The sequence below is a fragment of the Aulonocara sp. 'chitande type north' Nkhata Bay genome, linkage group LG3, assembly GCF_057382095.1.
Source record: "Aulonocara sp. 'chitande type north' Nkhata Bay isolate Kocher_YH1m ecotype deep benthic linkage group LG3, A_spYH_male_GT1.1, whole genome shotgun sequence".
In the NCBI taxonomy this organism is placed as follows: Eukaryota; Metazoa; Chordata; class Actinopteri; order Cichliformes; family Cichlidae; genus Aulonocara; species Aulonocara sp. 'chitande type north' Nkhata Bay.
In genome coordinates, this window is record NC_141346.1 from 66,336,529 (window position 1) to 66,358,129 (window position 21,601).

At 43.4% G+C, this 21,601-nt stretch overlaps 2 protein-coding genes across 2 annotated transcripts in view; both read right to left on the bottom strand.

Moving 5' to 3' along the window:
• Positions 1-21,601, bottom strand: part of LOC147336664 (protein NLRC3-like) — a 146,332-nt gene that overhangs the window by 63,361 nt on the left and 61,370 nt on the right. The window lies entirely within an intron of this gene.
• On the bottom strand, positions 1,150-9,413 carry LOC147336669 (focadhesin-like). The gene is made up of 5 exons (XM_086285608.1): positions 9,382-9,413; positions 3,669-3,770; positions 3,445-3,572; positions 1,432-1,558; positions 1,150-1,317 (listed from the first exon to the last, which is right to left on the bottom strand). Exons 2-5 carry the CDS (start codon positions 3,735-3,737, stop codon positions 1,150-1,152), a joined length of 492 nt encoding a protein of 163 aa, XP_086141734.1. The 5' UTR covers positions 3,738-3,770; positions 9,382-9,413.

Here is a 21,601-nt window from a genome sequence, read left to right on the forward strand (position 1 = left end):
GAATAAGAATTAAAAGTGCTAAGTAGATAGATATATACATGATATATACATGAGTGCAGGTGGTGATCAGTGCAAACATGGAATGATGCAGTGACACAGCGTAGGGTCATGTGTTAGTGGTGGGAACAGTCATACGGTTATTATTCATGTGTCCGACAGCAGAGGGGAAGAAACTGTTCTTATGGCGAGAGGTTCTGGTGCGAATGGACCGGAGCCTCCTGCCTGAGGGGAGCAGGTCAAACAGACTGTGTCCAGGGTGAGAAGGGTCAGCTGAGATCCGAGCTGCATGCCCCAGTGTCCTGGAGGTGTACAGGTCCTGCAGAGATGGGAGTCTGCAGCCAATCACCTTCTCAGCAGAGCGCACAACACGCTGCAGTCTCTGTTTGTCCCTGATAGTGGCTCCACCGTACCACACGGTGATGGAGGAGGTGAGGATGGACTCGATGATTGCAGTGTAGAACTGCATCATCGTCCGTGTTGGCAGGTTGAATTTCTTCAGCTGCCTCAGGAAGTACATCCTCTGCTGGGCTTTCATAATGACGGAGGTGATGGTGGGCTCCCACTTCAGGTCCTGGGTGATGGTGGTACCCAGGAATCGGAATGAGTCCACAGAGGTGATGGGGGTGTCAGTCAGGATGATGGGGGGGAGTCTATCAGATGTCCTGTGCTAATACGCCATGTTTGGTTTTGGCCTTTGGTCTTGTGTTTGTTTAGATGCAACTTTGCAAACCTAAGCTGTACTGCCATATCATTGTTAGAGAGGAGGAGAGCTTTCCAACAAGCAGCACTGCATGGTCTAGGATTCATCTGCTGGGACGGCCACTGCTGCACTGTGTTGAATCCTCCAGAGCAACAAATTAGCAAAACTTCTGTTTTTAAAAAGATGCTCACACTCGCTGATCCATTTATTAGTTACTGTGAAGTCCGACCAGAGCAGGACTCTGAGGACTGGACCCTCACACGTCTGTACTTTGTGCTTCTACCCAGCTTTACATTGATGTGCTAACTTTAGCTACCAAACACAGTGATGTAGAGATGTGACTCTACAGTGAGGTTAGAATATACAAACAGCTGGTGAGAGTCCTGTTTACAGACAGAACCACAGAGAAAAACAACCTGGTGGAGTTCCTGTGTCGCTCTGTTAGCTCCTCAACACAGAGCAACATGAACGTTACGACGCACCTCGTACTGCTCTGATTTAACTGTGAGCTGAGGCACCAGAGCCAAAAGCTCAGCGATGGCTTGAACCACCTCTGGCTGTGAGTGACAGCTGAGCTCAGGCCAAACAGTTCTCCATGCTGAGATAATATCCACCACCTGAGAAAGAAAGATTTGTTTTAAGACCAGAACTTTGGAAAAGATTCAAAAGTTATGATCCAGAAAAATGATGATTCCTGAATTTAAAGAGACAAATGGAGACAGGCGAGGTACCTCTGCTCGACACAGCTCCTGTAGTCCCTGCAGGACGAGAGCAGCCGGGGTTGCCAGGTCTGGTCTGTTGCACTGTTTTAAAGTGAGTGAAATGGCAGCCACCATGTCCCCTGCATGCTGGTAAGGCCTGGTTAACACACACATCAGCGTGAACAAAGTGGGAAATGTGTTTCTTCTAATTTTGTTACCATTTTTATTTAAGAAAAAAGCATTAAAAGTGCCAGGACACGTGTAAGTAAGTAAATGCCAAACACAGCTTCTTATCATTGCAAACTCTTATGGCTGCAAATGTTTTACAATAAAAGCAAACGTAAGCATTTGTTGTTGTTGTTGTTTTTGTTGTTGTTTTTTTTTTTTTTTTGACAGACATGAGTGAGGGATAGGAAAGGGAGAAAGAAAGAGGAAGGAAAGGAAAAACAATGTTACATGTTACAATGTTAAACAATACAAAACAAAAAAAATAAAAATCTCCTGGATCACCTGTTGAGAGAAGAATAGAAAACAAGCAAAAAAAAACAAAAAAAACAAAGCAACATACTAAACACAACACCATCGCATTAATCTAGCTTAGTGTAAACAGCAGTAAATACTAAATATTCAATGTTGTTGTGCAGCACGCAGGACAGATGTGCTTCGAAGTAGCAGCCAAGAAAGGTGTAATTTAAGTCCACGAGCAGTGAACACCTGTGTGCATACCTGTGTGGATCAGCGTGCTTGTATTCCAAAGGTTTCTCCATGTAACGATCTGCTAGGGAGTGTGGGGGGGCCACAGCCCCGTCCTCCAGGGTATGAAGCAGGTATGGAGGAGATCAAAACTCCAGACATCCAGAGGCCCCCAGAACACAAGAGACCATGGAAGACCAACAGAGGGGCAGCCGCGCCACAGAAGCCAGGGGGAGTTGCAGTGACGCGCCCGTGAGCTCCGCCGGCAGCCAGCTGTGCCTGAGTGACCGAGCCCCAGGCCGAGAGGCCGGGGGCACCCCACCTCCGAAGTGGCCCGAGCGAGCCCCAGGTTCCAGGCCCCGATAAGCGGCCGCCAAGGAGTGAGCCAGTGTGTACCTGGACGCCCACCCCCAGACACAAAGAACCACCAACGCACCGATACCTGAGGGAGTCCGCCACTGGCAGGGGAAGAAAAACGTAAGCATTTGTGAAAACAACGAAACAGCTCAATGATTTGCTAAATTTGTACTGTAGCATATATCCAGAGGGTTTCCCAGGTTTTCACTAATGCTGCTAAAAAAGCTGCATGTACATGTTAGCAGGCGTAACAGGCCCCGGGAGGATGAACAGTGTGCACCAGCTGGTTAGAACAAAGGAAATAATCAAATAAAATCATCGTTTTATTTCATCAACACACATAAAGGCCATAAAGGCCTGGATGCAGTTTGTGGAGTTTATATGATGAATATAGTTTGGATTAAAGTTAAAACTATAAAGTTATGGCTCACTTGCTTAGAGTTGTATTATATGGGAAGCAGTGCTTACAGACTGACATAGTTGGATTTCTTTTGCTTCAAATGTATGCTTTTATTTTGATAGTCTGGCAGAGACAGGAAGTTAGCTGCCTCTCAGTCTCTCTGTTTGAACTGAACTTTGTAAGACTTTGATCCTTCTGGATTCAGGCACGTGTAGCTGCTCTGGACATTTGTACGGAAATATTTAAAACTGGACTCCTGCTGATTTTTGGAGAAACAGGGACTCAGTGGAGCGTTGAGCTGAGGCTTCATTCACTGCAAAGCTACAAAGTGCATTCATTTATCTTAACAAGCAAAGTTGATGTGATGTGACTGAAAAAACAAATATTTCTATGTTTCTGAACTTTCATCAGCTTGCTGAGCAGAAACATCTATGAAGAGTCCAGTCAGTGATTATTACTCATTAGAAGGGAAGATGAAGAATCCTGGTGTTGGAAGCTCACACTGTCTGCACTGTGCATGCAAAGTCCACTGAATGAATGAACCAGTGAATGTAGGAAGTGCCCACTGTTTCTGTAAGTATGGGAGGACCCACCTCTCTCTGCAGATGTCCCTGACACAGGCGGCCCTGGCCAGGATCTGCTCCCACTGGGCGTCCCTCCCCAGCACCACCCTGCTGTCCTGCTGGCTCATTAGACGCTGCAGCTCTGGGTAGACCCGGTCCTTACAGACATGACCAAAGCAGCACACAATCAAAGACAAACAGAAGCTTTGAACACATGAATATGACATTTATAGTAATGCGTTATTATTGCAAACCTGTTTTTTCCACAGAGCGGTCATGAGGCGCAGTCCCACTGCTCTCAGCTTGGGGGAGCCGGCCAGCATGTGCAGACTGTGCAGCACGATCGGGAAGCAAAGCTGGAATATTACAGCACATACGATCAGAGCCAAGTTTACAAGAGAAACACACGGTTACAGCTGAAGAAGGCAGATGTTAGACGATGACTGCTGGTTTGGAGAGTCCAGCTCACTGACAGAGTGCTTTATACTACAGAGCACTGCATCTATCCCACACAGAGGCTGCTGTGGTGGAGTCCAATCCCAGCTCCTACAAACTGGGTACAAGAAACACTGTCTGTGTTCACACAGAGAAAACTGTGTGGAAGACGTGGGAATTTCTCTTTGTTCCTTTGTCAAAGTGCTAAACATCGAGAGGGGAACATTTCAGTTATGTGCACAAACTGATTTACCAACATTTGCCACACACAGTGCCCTGCTAATGGTGCTAATATTTAGCACAGTTTGTTTAATGCAGTGTTTGATTTGTTGCTCTTGATATTGTGCCATTCATTTGTGCACAGAGATGGCATCACAGAGATTTGATGGACATCAGTCTGATCTCTGCTTTTACACTGATAAACCTCAAAAACACATCTTTGTTTATTAGGTTCATTTCAGGACCACAGACAGCGCAGGACGATCAGCTGTGCTTTATGGATCTACATAAACTCAGCTGCATTTGATGTGACAGACATGAGCTGTAGATCACAGATACACACACCCCATCAGCACAGATGTGTTAGTGGTGCTGTTAACACCAGCTGGAGACATTTACAGTTTGTTTTATCCCTCAGGTGTTGTCTAAATATAAGAATGCATGTGTAGGTAAAATACAGTGGGTTGCAAAAGTATTCGGCCCCCTTGAACTTTCCCACATTTTGTCACATTACAGCCACAAACATGAATCAGTTTCATTGGACTTCCAGGTGAAAGACCAACACAAAGTGGTGCACACGTGAGAAGTGGAACGGAAATCATACATGATTCCAAACATTTTTTGCAAATCAATAACTGCAAAGTGGGGTGTGTGTAATTATTCACCCCCCTGAGTCAATACTTTGTAGAACCACCTTTTGCTGCAGTTCCAGCTGCCAGTCTTTTAGGGTCTGTCTCTACCAGCTTTGCACATCTACAGACTGAAATCTTTGCCCATTCTTCTTTGAAACAGCTGCAGCTCAGTCAGATTAGATGGACAGCATTTGTGAACAGCAGTTTTCAGATCTTGCCACAGATTCTCGATTGGATTTAGATCTGGACTTTGACTGGGCCATTCTAACACATGGATATGTTTTGTTTTAAACCACTCCATTGTTGCCCTGGCTTTATGTTCAGGGTTGTTGTCATGCTGGAAGGTGAACCTCCGCCCCAGTCTCAAGTCTTTTGCAGACTCCAAGAGGTTTTCTTCCAAGATTGCCCTGTATTTGGCTCCATCCATCTTCCCATCAACTCTGACCAGCTTCCCTGTCCCTGCTGAAGAGAAGCACCCCCAGAGCATGATGCTGCCACCACCATATCTGACAGTGGGGATGGTGTGTTCAGAGTCATGTGCAGTGTTAGTTTTCCACACAGAGCATTTTGCATTTTGGTCTCATCTGACCAGAGCACCTTCTTCCACATGTTTGCTGTGTCCCCCACATGGCTTGTGGCAAACTGCAAACGGGACTTCTTATGGTTTTCTGTTAACAATGGCTTTCTTCTTGCCACTCTTCCATAAAGGCCAACTTTGTGCAGTTGTGATGGCATGCCACACATGGTAAGCTCCACACCTCACCACCCGTTGATTCACTTTAGTTTAATTTACAGTCACTACTTTAAAATATTCTACTTATTGTTCAATATTGTTTCTTTATTAAATGTATTTATTTTTCCATCACACCTTCCAATGTTTATATGGTGTGCACTAGTGATGGCCCGCTTGAAGCTGACGCTCCGGAGCGTGTGTCGAAAAAAACAACACACTGGTTCAGAAGCACTGTGTCGAGGCTTGCTTCGTTTGGCAAAAGTCACGTGACCAGTGACGTCCGAAGCTTCATTACGCACGTAACTGCTTCGGTACCTGATTCAAACGGATATAAGGAAGTGAATCATCCACTGGATTCGTGGAGTGTGTTGATGGTGACAGATAGCGAAGAGGTGATCATTCCACTGACAGATATGGAGCCAGCGAGGAAGAGAGGACGTTATGGCGTGTGGGAATATTTTGAGTTGATTTTGCTCAATTCATTTTATCTGCCGAAGTGAAAAACCTGAAATGTCCAAAATCATGTTTTCATAATGTAAATATCATTACAGCATATGACTTTAGGAACACTTCCATGTGAATTAAAGCTAATGAAGACTACAAAAATGTATTTGACACTATACGTACATTACATTGCTACAGTTTAGAAAATCATTTTGTTTATTGTTTTTGGGTGATAGTCTGCAGGACCCAGGAATACCTGCATATCTACCAGCTTGCAGTGTGGTTCCTGCACTCCACAGCCTCTTCTATTCCATGCAAGTGGATTTTCTCCAGGGCAGGAGAAACTATTTCTAAGAAAAGAAACCGACTCAGCCAGCACACAGTAACACTAATCCTCTTTTTAAATGTAAATAACAAAAGGGCTACCTTACATTGATCATGTTTTTACTTTGCAAGTTCTTGATTAGGGGTGGGTTTTGATTATCGCTTTTCTGATTACAATCCATACTAAATTGAATAAAGTGATATTGATTCATTAAAATCCCGTGTCGATTTGTAAATTAACGTTATTATGCCTGAAACGCCAGCATCTCAGGTTAAACCTCACAACATGTCGTCAAACACCAAACAGCTAAAACAGTAACTGGGAGCAGGTTTACGGATTCTGCATACAAACGTAAACGCAGAGCGCGGACCCGACGCGTCAGAATCAGATTTTGGTGTGTCGTCGGGTCCGCGCTGTGTTTGCCTCTTTTTTTTTCGCTGGCTTCTGCAGCTGCAGGTTTCATAACTCTCTGTTTACATCTCTAATTAAGTCTCACATGTGTCAGCTTTCTTTTAATAGATACGAAATTATGGATATATACTGTTAAATGATCAGAACTGTAATATTGACAATTTTTGGGTCAATAAAACCTAGTGATGGGCAGATGAAGCTTCATGAAGCACTGAAGCTTTTCATCCAATTGGTTCATCCCAGCGCAAAGCTTCTTAAAGCTTCATTTGCTCTAGTAGGACATCTACTGGACGTAAAAATATTAGTTGGCATGAATTTGAAGAGTGTGGCCTTTTGCACACAGCCTGTAAATGTCAACAACAAAAGGAGTGTGTAAAACATCTATATTGTAGTGATGGCAGTATACTTTGTATATTTATACTGGCAGTATGGAAAATGATAATTTGGAAATGTTTAAAATGGAAATGATCATTTACTGTGAGGTGAGGTGTGGTTGGGGTGTGGACAGTAGTTGTGCTTTTGTAACGTTGAGGTATGGACAGCTACACACTGAGGCGTCAGTCCTGCCCACATTTTATTCTGTAAAAACTAAATTTTCACTGCTTTTATGGCCTTTTTAGTGGGGAGAACATAGCTAGGATTTAATGATTTAACAAATCTTTTGAATCCTTTGTCCTCCACAATGCTAAATGGCTGGGAGTCCTCAATCACCATGCTAACCAGGGGCCCGTTCTTCGTACGTCGCTTACTACATCCAAGATCAAATGACATATCTAAGACCAAATCATCGCGCTAACCGTGAGCTCGCTAATCCGGTTCTCCGAACACACCTGCTGTTGACGATTAGTACAGCTGGATGAAGTAATGTGAGATCACTGGGTGTCGTAAAAGGGGCTACGCATCGATAGTAGAAACATTGATCGGCAACCCTCTGATTGGTCGGCGAAAATGTCGAAGGAGCGCGCTCGGTATTTTTTGGCAGCAGAGCAAGAACTCTTGAGTGAGGGATTTCAGGAGTTTCAGAGTTTAATCAGAACGCAAGGGAACACTGCAAAGGCTGCAAAAGCAAGGAGCGAGGGCTGGCAGGAAGTTGCTGACAAATTAAACTCGTAAGTAATTTAATAATAACAATAATAATGGAGTGGATTGATATAGCGCTTTTCAAGGCACCCAAAGCGCTTTACAATGCCACTATTCATTCACTCTCACATTCACACACTGGTGGAGGCGAGCTACAGTTGTAGCCACAGCTGCCCTGGGGCAGACTTACAGAAGCCAGGCTGCCATATCGCGCCATCGGCCCCTCTGGCCAACACCAGTAGGCAGTAGGGTAGATGTATTATATTACACTATATTATCCAATATTATATGGCATTATATTATATTATGTTACATTATATCCCCTTTCACATTAGAGCCACAACAGGACCCACTAGAACATGGGCACAAGTAAAAGTGAAATATAAGAATATTCTACAGAATGGTAATATTTATCACTTATATTGCTTTTAGTCTCTTGAAAAGAGACCCTGAAATAATCTGTTTGTTTGTTCATAACAGCAACCAAGAAAAGGGCAGAGCACAAAAAAGACAGGTGGTGGTCCTGCACCCCCTCGTCAACAAGTTGGTTAAGTAAATAATACCCTCACGGGAATATCGATATCTCTCAATGAGCACACTGTCGCGCTGAGCTAAAGGATCCTGTCTGTCCCGCAATATGCGCTGGATTCTGAGGACTCTCCTTATCAATCTTGCACCTTCCGCAATGGGTGGCTCGCGTAAACGGACAGGACATGGCTGCGACAGACTTCCCAAATCCACCTTCGCTTTTATAGCCGTGGTCTCTCATCTTGATTACACGAAGTAATTTACAATTACTACTCTGAAATATGAATTACATCTGTAATAATCACATACATGTAATAGAATGTTAATAGTACATTTCCCTTTTTTTAGGAAATGACCTGTATGTATCTGTGTGAGATCAATAAAAGGATCAAGTGCTGCATTATCTTTAGTTACATTGATGTTATTTATTTATGGTGAAACAGTGGTGGAATATCGCTGTTGCTTTCGTATAAATGAAGCGGACATACCTGCGTGGCCGCGATCTAATCCTGTTTACATAAAGTAAACCTGCTCCCGAGCAGGTTTACGCTTACGGCTCTGTTGCTATGACAGCAAGTCCCGGATGAGCTTCGGGGAACCGAACGATCCAAGATCACGCGAAATCGTCAACAATCAAATCCAGCTAACTTACTTAGCGAGGTACGAAGAACGGGCCCCTGGTCTTCATCTATTTGAGATTGTTCTCCTGAGGAAAGACAATAAAGACAAAGCACAAATATAAATATCACACACGTAACTTATTACAGCTGTATAATATTGTTATATCATTTAGTAACATTACTGCATGCTATATTATCATGACATTTGATGGCTCACCTGGTCTTGCTCCACAATCGGTGTTCCCCTTATTCTCATGCAAAGCTCTGTAGTGCCTAAGCATGGATGAGGTGTTGTTGTTATATCCCAGCTCCCTGGCACATAGCAAACACTTCACCTTGTGCAAAAGTACAGACATCCTCCTGGATGAAGAAAAGCTCCTCAGACTACATGACCTGGATGACCCCACAGATAAAAGCTCACATGTGTGTATGATGGACTAAAACACACTGTGAGCGCTCAGATGAAGTAGAAAGGTGCTGCTGATGTTCCAGCCCCGTCTCCAGACGCTCACAGTCAGTACAGGTTCTTCTTAGTCGTACCTTATGAGTGCCGAGGTTTGGCAGGCTTGTGAGAACAGCGTGAGCCAGGATTCTTTTCTTTGGTCAGTTTGAACAAAAGAAGCAGCACGAGGGGCGGGACCTGCAGAGGGAAACACCCACATCAGCAAACACACCAACCAAACATTAAATGCACTTTGTCAGACCGTACAGAGGCTGCATCACTGACCTGTACGTGCACACAAACTGACAGCTTCACAGGATGTTCAGCATAAACAGATAGAGCAGGGTTGAGTCTGCCCTTGTGATACTAAATGTGTGGTGCCCATCTTGTACTCTGCAGTCAGTTAAAGCTTCAAAGATCACACATGAAGTCCTGACACTTTAGTATGAGACAGGTTACAAATAAGGAAACAGTGAGACAGCATCACGGTCCTTAGACACACCACGCTGCTGTGCAGTGTCACAGCTTAATTACCACCACACACCTAATGGCACTCCGAGCCTTAACTGTTGCAGAGCGACCGCTTCACCTGCACGGCCCGAGAGCGAGAGGGAGGGGCAAAGAAAATAAAGCTGAGCGATGACACGTTTAATGCTGTCGAGCCAAAAACATCACTTTGAATCAAAATCACTGCAGTAAATCATCATTTAGGTTTCATAGTGGTTAGCTTCTGGCTTTTCCTGTAACAAAGACCTGCTGCTGCACGTTTAACATGACAAGTACGAGCGAGCAGAGATCTCCAGAGGACTCAAATATGCCAACAACCTTCAACCAGTGCATCCAAACACCAGTGTGTGCAGCACTCTGGGAGCAATTAGAGCAGAAGGTGAATCCTCTGGGGCCCGGTGCACGCTTGAGTAATGAGGGGTAAACTCACACTTCATCTGCAGCTAGTGACTCCAACACAAGTCCAGAGGGAGGTCTGTCCCCTTAGAGCACTCCCTAACCTCTCCCTTTATACGGCAGCAGATCAGCAGCAATCACACAGCAGTGACAGCTTTTATCTTCCTGCTGATCTGAACCATTTCAAAGTCATGTGTTGGTGCCAAAACACCAGGTTATCAACATGTGTTTCCTGCTCTTAAAAAGACAAACACAAGCTAGCTCCCTTACATACAACAAATCTACATGTCAGAGGGAACAACATGCATTACTTTATATTCAGTCCACAGATTTAAGAGAACAGTTGTGTGGGTTATCTACCTGGCAGGGGTCGGCAGCAGCGACAGCCTGGCTTGCTTTCAAAGCCAGCTGGCAGATGTTTTCCTGACCCATGATGATGAGATAAGTCACAATCAGGACAAGAGAGGAGGACAGGCGCTGGCTGGACGACAGGGCGGAGCTGACCGCCAACAGCCAATCGGTCGCTGCTGCTGGATTGTTGGCCACTTTGCGCAGTACCGACAAATAGGGATGGGTATTGATAAGATTTTCACGATTCCGGTTCCATTTTCGATTCTTTATCGATTCTGTTTAAAAAAGGAGAACACTAAGGTCGATTAGCTCAGAACTTTGTTTTATATCTTCTCTTTGAACAAGGTAGAAATTTAGGAGTAACATGGCCTTACAAACCCAACAGTGAGATCTTAAGAGATCCACAGCCTACGGCTCTTCAATGGGTGTCACAGGGTCCCCAGGAAAGAAATATGTAAATGTAAAATAATAAAATAAATATTCTCCTGTAGCAATAACAAAGTGTAACATAAATTATTCTGTAGCAATTACACAAGAATATCCAGTAATGTCCCTACAATTAAACACATTCACTTACCGAAAATCGGTGCAAGCCTTTGACCACAAACTGAGTCACTGCTCGGTGACGTTCGTCTATCCTGGCCTGAAAGGAGACGCTACCGGCAGACTGCAGCGAGAACTGCCAGCATCTGAGCCAGACTCTGTCTGTCTCATCATGGTCACTAAATGCACAGTGATGGCAGGTTTGTAATAAGGCAGATCGCGCTAACATAATGTGCACTGTTAGTTGATTATTTACCTGCCGCATTAACGGGAGAGGACGTGCAAACGTTACCGCTGCTGCTGGGTTGAGATTCACGAGTCCGGAGCGGAATTAAAAACACGACATTCATTTAAAGTTATCGTGTGTTATAATATATATAATATATAATATATATAATATATATAATGTAAAGTTCTTCCTCTCAAACAAATATTCCCAAATGTTTGTCCCAAACAAAGGAAACCAAGATTACCCTTCAGCCATCCACCCACGAACTAAACAACACTTTGGTTTTCTTATATATTTTAATAAGAATTTATGCTTCTTGATGTTATGCAAACGGAATATTTTGCACAAATAGAAATTCTCTTTGAGTTGGACTGAATGAATTTCACTTAACCTGATAATAATATTGATAATAATAACAATTATTTATTACATATACTAAACAATGAGGGGATGAGCAGCATCAGTAAACACATATTGTTTTTGAATACTATTAATATACTAACACAGTAACCCAAGCCCCTCCCCAAACACACCCAGTCCCACCCACCTGCTGTTACCATAACGATAAGCCAGGCTGTACTGTCCACCTGCTACCAGCAGCCTGTTTACTGGCTCCCAAAAACAGGAACAGGTAAGTCAGCACCTGTTCATCTTATCAACAGCTTATTTACTACAATATGTAGAACAGAGTCACTGACCAGTCAGAGCAGCGTGACAGTGCACACACACACACACACCACACACACACACACACACACACACACACACACACACACCACTGCACTTTAAATCTGAACACTTTCAAACGTGTCACCAACATAAAGAAGACGTTCCAACAGCATAAAGAAAGCCTTCATTATATTTTAGGTGATGCTGAAAATAAGCTCAGTCCTGTTTCATGGCTGTGAATGGTTTGAAAGTCTGAAACCAAACAGTGCCAGCGGTTTCTACAGGATGTTGCCTATACAGCAAACAATACAGGCTGTGCTGTAATGCTAGGTCTGCACTAGCAATACAAGCCAGAACAATGCATGAGCACGATGCTTTAGAAATGACACCACGGAGGCTTTGCTGTGCAACACTCAGACTGCACGAGCCCGACGGGCCTGACGGGCCGCGGCTTTTTGGGAGAGCACTCAGCGGCACAGTGGCAGCCTGTGATTGCTGTGGTGGAGCCCTGAGGTCATCACAGTCGGGGCTTTGATGGGCAGAGCTTTGACTTTTCTGTGTAAGTACATGAGATTTATGGCAGTTACTTTTCATTTTGATATGTTTTCGTTTATTCTTGTGTTAGTTTATAGAAATGCTTTAGTCACTCTGGGGTCACCACAGCAGGAAGCTCCATTTGTTTCATATGGCAGCTTTTATTTTTTAAAGCTTCTTATTTGCCTTTAAAAAGTGACTTTGTCACTTCCTGAGCCAACGTGTTACCATGACACTAAGGAGGCACACTGGGAATACTGGGAATACAGTTTTAGACCTGAGGCATCATCTGCAAAGGATTTTCATCAAGGTATTAAAAACAATCTTTATATTTAAAATGAATGTGTCCAATAAATGTGGTGAGAGCATTAAAATATTTATGAGAAATGAAAGCAATACTTTTGTTAAAGCTTCAAATCTGTACTTGAATCATGATTTAAACTGTGGTTGTGAACAGGGAATAAAATGATGTAATGAGGTGATGTTGCTCCTCCTCACCTCAGAGACATGTGATCAGTCTGGATGAAACTTTATATGAACTTACATGACGTGTACATTGTTGTTTCCAAATGCACTTTGCTAAACTATTTTAGTACTGTGGCAGTGTGCTGTCGTGTATATCTATTAATAAGTGTTCAAACAGAGATGCTAACAGTGCCTGATTACGTTATCTTATATAAGAAATATGTAGCTTTCAAAGAGAACACATGGTGATAGATGATGAAGTCTCCCAGCAGCCCTCCTACTGCAGTGTTACTGGGATACGGCTCAGAGACACCTGATCCAGTTCTAACAATAAGCTTTAGAGAAAAAACACGAAAACTAAATGGGGAGTCTCGTGAATCCAAGCTGGGAGCTGGTCCACAGGAGATGGGCCACTGAGAGACAGCTGAAGGCACTGCCTCCTATTCTACCTAGCAACAACAAATAAGGCTGCAGTCTGAGGAGGGAGTGCTCTATCAGTATAACTTTGTACTACAAGCTTTTTAAGAGACGACAGAGGCTGATTATTCGAGGCCTCGTCTGTTAGAAGGAGGACTTTAAATCTTGGATTTAACAGGGAGTCAGTGAAGAGGAGCTAATATGTGACAGATATGCTCTCTTTCTACTTCCTGTTGGTACTCGTGCTGCAGCGTTTCAGGTTAACTGGAGGCTTTGAGGCTTTTCATGGCACCTGTCTGATAACACTGACTCACAATCGTGCAGCTAGAATCACTCTCAGCTTAGTTCACAGACCTACGTGGTTGTTTGTGCACACTGAATGATATATTCTGCTCAAAGATGGCTCCTCACAGCTTCACTGGAGGCCACGATGATGCTGTTTCTAAGAGTTTTAGGGCCGAGCACAACAGCCTCTGTCTGGATTTAGAAGCAGGAAATTAGAGGTCACCAGGTCTTTTAGGTCTCTGTGATCAACAAATCACAACAACAGTCACGTGAAGGCACAGACCACGAAGTACAGAGAAAATCCCACTAACCGCTCTACCCCAATGAGCAAGCCCTCGGCCACAGCAGGAAGGAAAATCTCCCTTTTAGCCGAAACAGACTGGAGGACGGGCAGACGTCTGACCGACTGGTGGAGAGGGAGGGACTCACATGGTGGATACCCACCTCTCACAGACGGTGAGAGGACAAAGACAAAAGTGTCACCTCATATCAGGCGGCACCTCCAGGGCTGAAAACTGAAACCTGTGCAGAAGTGCCAAAAACTGCAATTCCCCTAACGGCCCCTGGAGCCTGCATCCAAAAGTGAGACAACCCCAACAGCCCCCTATATGAGCACTGTCACAGTTTACAGCTGTAGCTTTTTACCAGGCCTCACCTCTGCCCATCCAAGTGACCCACCTGTGTCACACACACTGTGAAGCTAAGCAGTGTGTCACTATGAAAGCTCTGCTTCTTCCATGGTTTATATACACATGCTGTGTGGATCTGTGTCTGAAGGAGCACAATACATTGGGACGCACACTCATTGTGTCCCAAGTGTCACTTTCAAACTATAAAATACAAAAATAAAATCAGCAGCGTTGCTCTGTTGGTCTCTAAGAGGACATCAGGCTAACATCTACTGTTATTAAATTAGTGCGACACACCATGATGAGCTGCACTCACACTGATACAGCCACATAGTACGTGACAGCTCAAATAATTAATCAGGAGTAATCCCCCAGATATATAACAACGCTCAATCTGGAAATGGCAAAGCCAACCACCCAAGACAGAGCAGCATGTTTGTTTCCTGCGGTGCGCAGCTCGTCCTGGTGTTTCCTACATTTCCCACAGGCCAAAGCGCTTCACCACGAAGCTTCCGTACACACGAGGCCATCCACAGTTATCTGGTGATCGGAGAAAACTAAACTGTAAAGTCGTCCGGACACAACTTAGCGCTGAACAGGACCTGCTAATAGCAGCTTAGCATCAACACAGGCTAATGCTAACGTTATACAGCTGACGGCAGGTTCACTGTAACAGATACGCGGCTGTAACTGTAACTGCAGCAGGCTAAGAAAGACTAAGGAAGCTCAGTTAAAGTTATACATGCTGTTCAACAAACTTTACCTCCTCCAAATCTCATGAACCCATACTTTACTCATAACGCAACATAGAAAACAAATGAGCTCATTGTGAATTTGGTGGCAGCAACATCCCAAAAAGCTTGCAGCATGGCCATGTTTCCAACATCACCTCTACTTTCAACAACCATCCATAAACACCTGGGAACTGAGGAGACCAGGTGCTGGACTTTTCGGAGAGCATCGTTGTCCCATTTCTGTCTGATATAAGGGACAGAGCTGCTCAACAGTCCTGCGGCTTTTCCTCTCGTGATGTCACAAATATCATCAAATATCTGGTGCAGAACTTGCGGTCTTCCACTACAAAGCCCTGCTGTAGTGTGCAGCTTAGCAACATCCTCCATAAACATGTAAAAGACATCATCTCCATGGGAGCATGTTGCTCTAAAACCTGTGTATATAATTCAGTCTTGGTTCCTTTCCAAATGTGCAAGGTGCCAATTCCATAGGCACTGATCTAATGCCAACCATCAGAGATGCAGCCTTTTTAAACACTGATAACAAACTTCAGCTCAGACCATTTGGATATGTCAGTGTTCACAGGCAGAACGTGCAGGTGTTCCTAAACCCATGCAGTGATTTCCATGACAGCATGCCACCTGAGTAACAGAAGATCATGTTGGTTTTCAGATCTTTACTAGATTTACCCAGTAAAGATTTTACACTGCAGAACATTATTCTGATATTGTGCCACAGTTTGTAGATGGGTAAACCAATGAGAGCCCTGTTCTTCCAGTATGCTCCTTTTATACCCAATTAAATGACTTCCCTATGGCCAGATAAGCGAATTAGTTGCAAAATATTCCTGTCCCTCCAACACTTACTTCTCTGGGTTTTTCTGGTCCCCGTCCCACCTTTATAAAGATGAGTCGATGCCCTTAAATTCAAGATCAACTAATACTTTTCACAAAGTAGTAAAATCTTTCATTTTAAATATTTTGAACATTAATTTAAATTAATAACTGTTGCCTGAATGTACAGTTTCGATTTCGTGAATACCAATTTTCATATGCATAGCCTTCTGCTGATATTATTCCTGGTAAATCTCTCAAAGATACCTTTCTGGTCATCTCCCCTTTCCTTCATGTTATCAGCTTTTGCTTTGGATACCTGAACACTTGAAGGCAGCCTGTGTCTTCCACTGTTATATAATTACAGCCACATTTCTAAAATACAAGTCGTTACTGAAGTTTTCCAAAAACCTGCTTCTTCAACTGGTTAAGGAACCCTGCACCTTGCATCAGTTCTAATCTAGTTTCTCTCAGAGTCACAGCACTAAAACACCATCCATCCATCCATCCTCTTAACCTCTCCTCCAACTTAGGAACCTGTGGTGTCACGAACCCATCCCACCTGTCATGGGTACCTCTTGACCTGCCACTAGTCCATCACTGAGAGACAGAACCACACACTCATATTCACACTATGGTCAATTAAATTTAGGGCCCTTGGATTGTAGGAGAAAACAGGAATACAGCCCCCCGCTGACAGGCGTTAATACCAGGAACAGGTTTTTGCAGGAAGGCACCAGTGTGTAAATCACTGTGCCTACTGAAACTCCAAAATAATATTCTTGAGTAATGGTAAGGTGATTAATGCCATTCAAACAGAATAGTGAACTGAGATTATAGTTATAGCGATGCTCTCACATAGTTTTCATCATTCTTATCTCACAAACACTTCAAAATTCATATAAATAACTACAGGGCTTATGTTGGGTCTGTGTTTCCACAAACCCCGCTAATTCTAGAGACTTATTCATCATGAAGAAAACAAGACAGTCGATCGATCCATTACTTGCACAAGGGAGGCCTCGTCTGTGTCCAGCACGACAAAGAACCCCAATGATGGCCTCCTCTCGCTGCCTTTTATTGACAAACTTCAAACAATAGTTTACAAAACACCTCCCCTTGCAACCCCCTTTGGTTACAAAGACAAGCCACTGTATGTAAATGTATATGTGTGAACTTCTGTAAGAGTGTGTGTGTGTGTGTGTGTGTGTGTGTGTGTGTGTGTGTGTGTGTGTGTGTGTGTGTGTGTCAGACCTCCTGCTGACCAAAGGGTCGTAAACCCAGGAAGTTTACATCAAAAGAAACAGATCTTTCAGATAGGATGTATCTACAATAAAACCTCCCCCAGCACAGAGTGGTTGGAGAGGTGGTCAGGATCAAAGGGATGGCTTTGATCCTACTGCTTAAACTAAGACTGTACAAATTTAAGAAACACAATGGCAACATTCAACAATTAGACTTAACAGCTTACTCCACTCCTATGGGATCCCACAAGGGTCAATCCTCAGACTAACTCAGCTTTCATTGTATGTTAATTAAGGGTAACTGGACACATTCAGTGGGAAGAATATGCAGCAGTCCTATACTGTACCATGTACCAGTAATAATTAGATGTAATTTCATTTCCTTCTATCTCCATCCATTTATCCATTTCCTATTGACTATGATTCACACCACTGCTTTAATGTTAATATGTTTGCAAGAAGGATCTGTAACAGTTTATGGTTGAATATACATATTTCTATACTGTGTGATGCGATATGTAGACCTCTCTGTGATGTGTTAAGAGTTTCAGAAATGTGTTTTAAATAGTGCTATACAATAATGATGGTTATTTATTGTTGTTATTATATGACACTTTAAGCTAATTCTCTGGAGTACACTGAAGGCTAGTTTGTATAAGAGGATTTTTCATAGACTTTCTTATTATTTTGTCCAAATTTGGGAGTTATTATGCAGTATAGTAAAAAACCTTTTTAGTAACATATATGCACAGAAAAGGGGAAACTGGACTTTCACTGAATTACTTCTTTTCGTTAGCCTGGAACAATCAGATTATCATTTTAAACGTAAACTCCAGTTCGAGCGACTTTGAACGTTACATTTAATTGTTTTAAGGCAGAAACATCAGGTTTCCTTTGGGACCTGAACGTAGCGTTCTTACGGGAGGTTGCCGATAGTTGATTGGAGATCTGTGGATCTGTTGTTCTCTTATTGGTTCTTTGCATCTCGTGCTCTTTCTGAGGCCTCAAGCGGGTGAACCAAGCCGCGCGTGCGCTGTGCCTCTTAAAGCGATCCGGTTTGTTGAACGTAACGAAGACCGTAACGGAAATGACCGCATTTCATGCTCAAAATAAAATACTGGATAATTTTTGGATAAAGTGCACCGTAGTTAGCAGTCATTAAAATGAATTTAAAGATAAATAATGACACTGTAGTGATAATTAATATTAAATATTATTAATTAATAATTACTATTAATATTGAGTATTAATATAATGATTAATTATTAATATTAAATGATTTCCCCTCGGGATCAATAAAGTATTCTGATTCTGATTAATATCACAATAGCTAGACGATATTTTACTTTCTTAACAAATTGGTTTAAAGTCATGGCAAACAGACTTAACATCCAGTAAGTGTGTGAAAATATTCTCTTTGCCGCTGAAGTCCTTTAAAGACTTTATAGACTGTAAATCTCAATCCAGTATCAGTGCTGGGAACAGAGAACAGAGAACAGAGACTCCAGTGAAGGCACTCCTACATTCCTTACTAATACTGCACAGTGAAAACATGCAATTCAACTAAACTAGAGCTTCAGTACAAGCAAGACTTGTCAAATGCAAGGGCAGCTTCAGGAGACACAAAAAGGAATCTATAGTTATAGTTATCCGACAGACGGATTGGGGCTGCAGCTGCAGTAATGCGGACGCTGCACCGGTCCGTCGTGGTGAAGAGGGAGCTGAGTGTAAAAGCGAAGCTCTCAATTTACCGGTCGATCTACGTCCCTACCCTCACCTATGGCCACGAGCTGTGGGTAGTGACCAAAAGAACGAGATCGCGGATACAAGCGGCAGAAATGAGCTTCCTCCGTGTAATGTTCTGTCTCAAACTTATGAATAACGTGTTCATAATCTGCTTCGTGAGCCACCATTATCTTTATTGCCGCTCGTCCAGTTCAACATAAAACACACCCACTTTCGTGACAACAAACACTCCCCCTTGCCACTACGGTGGACCACAAGGGACAGTAAGCACGGAGTGCAAACATTATAAGCAATACAACACTCCGAAGGGTGGCTGGCCTCTCCCTTAGAGATAGGGTGAGAAGTTCGGCCATCCGGGAGGGGCTCAGAGTAGAGCCGCTGCTGCTCCACATCGAAAGGAGCCAGCTGAGGTGGTTCGGGCATCTGACAAGGATGCCCCCTGGGCGCCTCCTGGGTGAGGTGTTCCAGGCATGTCCCACCGGGAGGAGACCCCGGGGCAGACTCAGGACACGCTGGAGAGATTATATCTCTCGGCTGGCCTGGGAACGCCTTGGCATTCCCCGGATAAGCTGGAGGAGGTGGCTGGGGAGAGGGAGGTCTGGGCCTCTTTGCTTAGGCTGCTGCCCCCACGACCCGGCCTCGGATAAAGCGGATGAAGATGGATGGATGGATGGATGGTTATACAATTTGTAGTGAACCCCCCCGAATGAAGGATGACACTTTACTGATGACGTTTTGAAGGTTTAATGGCAGTAAACCATCAATCTCACCGTAAGAGCTGGGGATGTATACATAGAAACAGCGTGTAAGCAAAAATAATCCACACTCTTACAATCGTAAACCTTATAACATGAAGTTCGTATCAACGTAACATTTAACAAATGTAGCAACTGTCACAGAAACATCTAAACGTGTCCTCATTTATATCATAACCATACCTTGTGCCTCTATCAAGGGGGCTGCTAATGACAAAAGAAATCTCCATAGGCTCCGTTAAGCCATCACATTTCAAAACTCCCGGGACTGCTGCTGAAAACTACGCCAAAAACAGTTTTTACAGGAAATCGTCCCATCAAAATAAAAGCTTCTACACACGAACAGGAAGTTGGTAGTAGAAAACAGGAATGAGTGCCAAAATAAGGTGCAAGGAAAGGCATTCAGGGTTATTTACACTCCCACCAAAATTACGAATAATTGGTTTACATAAGAACCAAAATGAATAATTTTCCGAAAACAAAATAACCCATGTAGGAGTTACCTTAGGAACTTTCTAACAACAATACAAGTTTTTGTACTGGACGCTCAACAACTGATAGTTTAGTAGAGCGTTGACCTTTATTATTGAGTCTCTTTTCTCCAAGTGAGATCTTTACCCTTCGCACAAGTCCATCTTTTCCACTGACAGTCTCTACAACTCTTGCAAGTCTCCATTCCCCTCTGGGTTCTTATGAGCTGCTTTTCTGTATGAGCAGTCAAAGCATTTTATACAGCGTGCTTCATTCACACAAGCACTTCTTTTTCTAACAATGACACTATGATGGATGCATCGGAGAGGAAGTCGGGGTTCCACATCTTGCCCAAGGATACCGTGGCGTGCAGACTGGAGCAGCCAGGGATCAAACCTCCAACCTTCCAGTTAGTAATTCTACCTGCTGAGCTACAGTCTGTACTTCCTGAACATCACACCCTCCTTTTGTTTCTTTATTTCCAGTAGCAACCAGGACCATAATGAACCCTGACTCCCACAGACACTCAGGATCCACCTGCCCAGTAAGTCACCCGCTAACTGCAACTATCAGAGCCCTGACCTTCTGCAGAGACGAGTCACACTGAACACAGCAAGTGTCCCTGCTCTCAGATACAAACCCGCCTTTAAAAGTTCAGAGTAATGAAATCAGCAGTTCTGATTCTAGAATCTGTAGTCTCACACACATGTGCAGAGCACTTTTTTTGTTTTGGTTCACATTGGTTGATATTCTGCTGCAAACAACTAATGAGGACATTTTCTAAAAGCTTTGAGTGTCCATCAGGATCCTGTAGAAACAGCTTCTGGCTGCAGCTGCTGTGGAGCTCCACAGTAACCGGAAACACGTAACTTCAGTTAAATCAACTCTGACAGCGAAAACTAAATTGCGTTTTTGTTACTATTGATGCTGCTGATAAATAAAAATGGTTTTAATTTTTTTTTAACACTCTGGGTTTGTTCAAAAAAATTCACCATGCCCTAAATTGTTCGTGGCCAAAAGTGACACTTGCTGTTTCGCTGATTTTTTAATTTTTTTTACAGCACATCGTGTTGTGCGTTCTGAGTGTAGACCATTGTCAATCAATCTAATCCAGTGTCTCCTGTACAGGAGCGGTCCCTAATAGGCCCACGGACCGGTCCGTGAGTCTTTTGGTACCGTTCTGCGAGAGTTGATCCTCCGGTGTGAAATGTATGGTTGTAGTTGTGTGTCTTATTTTGAAAGAACTATTTACGCGTTACCATAGCGACCAGAGAGCATTAAAAAGCAGAGAGGAGGATGTCACTGTCATTGTTGTTGGCGCACAGCTCAAGTCACGTTTATTATTATATTTACAAAATACCACATTTTCTTTTTTTTATTCTTTTGTTGTATTTATCCGCGACACCTTAAAGGTCGTTCCCTGAAAATATTGTCTGACATTAAAGTGGTCTGTGGCGCAAAAAGGTTGGGGACTCCTGCTGTACAGTACAGAATGCGTTTAGCTTGTCG

What these genes read in the sequence shown, in the direction of transcription:
- LOC147336669 (XM_086285608.1), bottom strand. Translation starts at nt 3,737, where the DNA reads ATGCTGGCCGGCTCCCCCAAGCTGAGAGCAGTGGGACTGCGCCTCATG. An exon ending in CCGCTCTGTGGAAAAAACAG is followed by an intron (nt 3,573 to 3,668) that starts GTTTGCAATAAT and finishes CATGTCTGTAAG; the next exon opens with GACCGGGTCTACCCAGAGCT. An exon ending in AGGGACATCTGCAGAGAGAG is followed by an intron (nt 1,559 to 3,444) that starts GTGGGTCCTCCC and finishes TGTGTTAACCAG; the next exon opens with GCCTTACCAGCATGCAGGGG.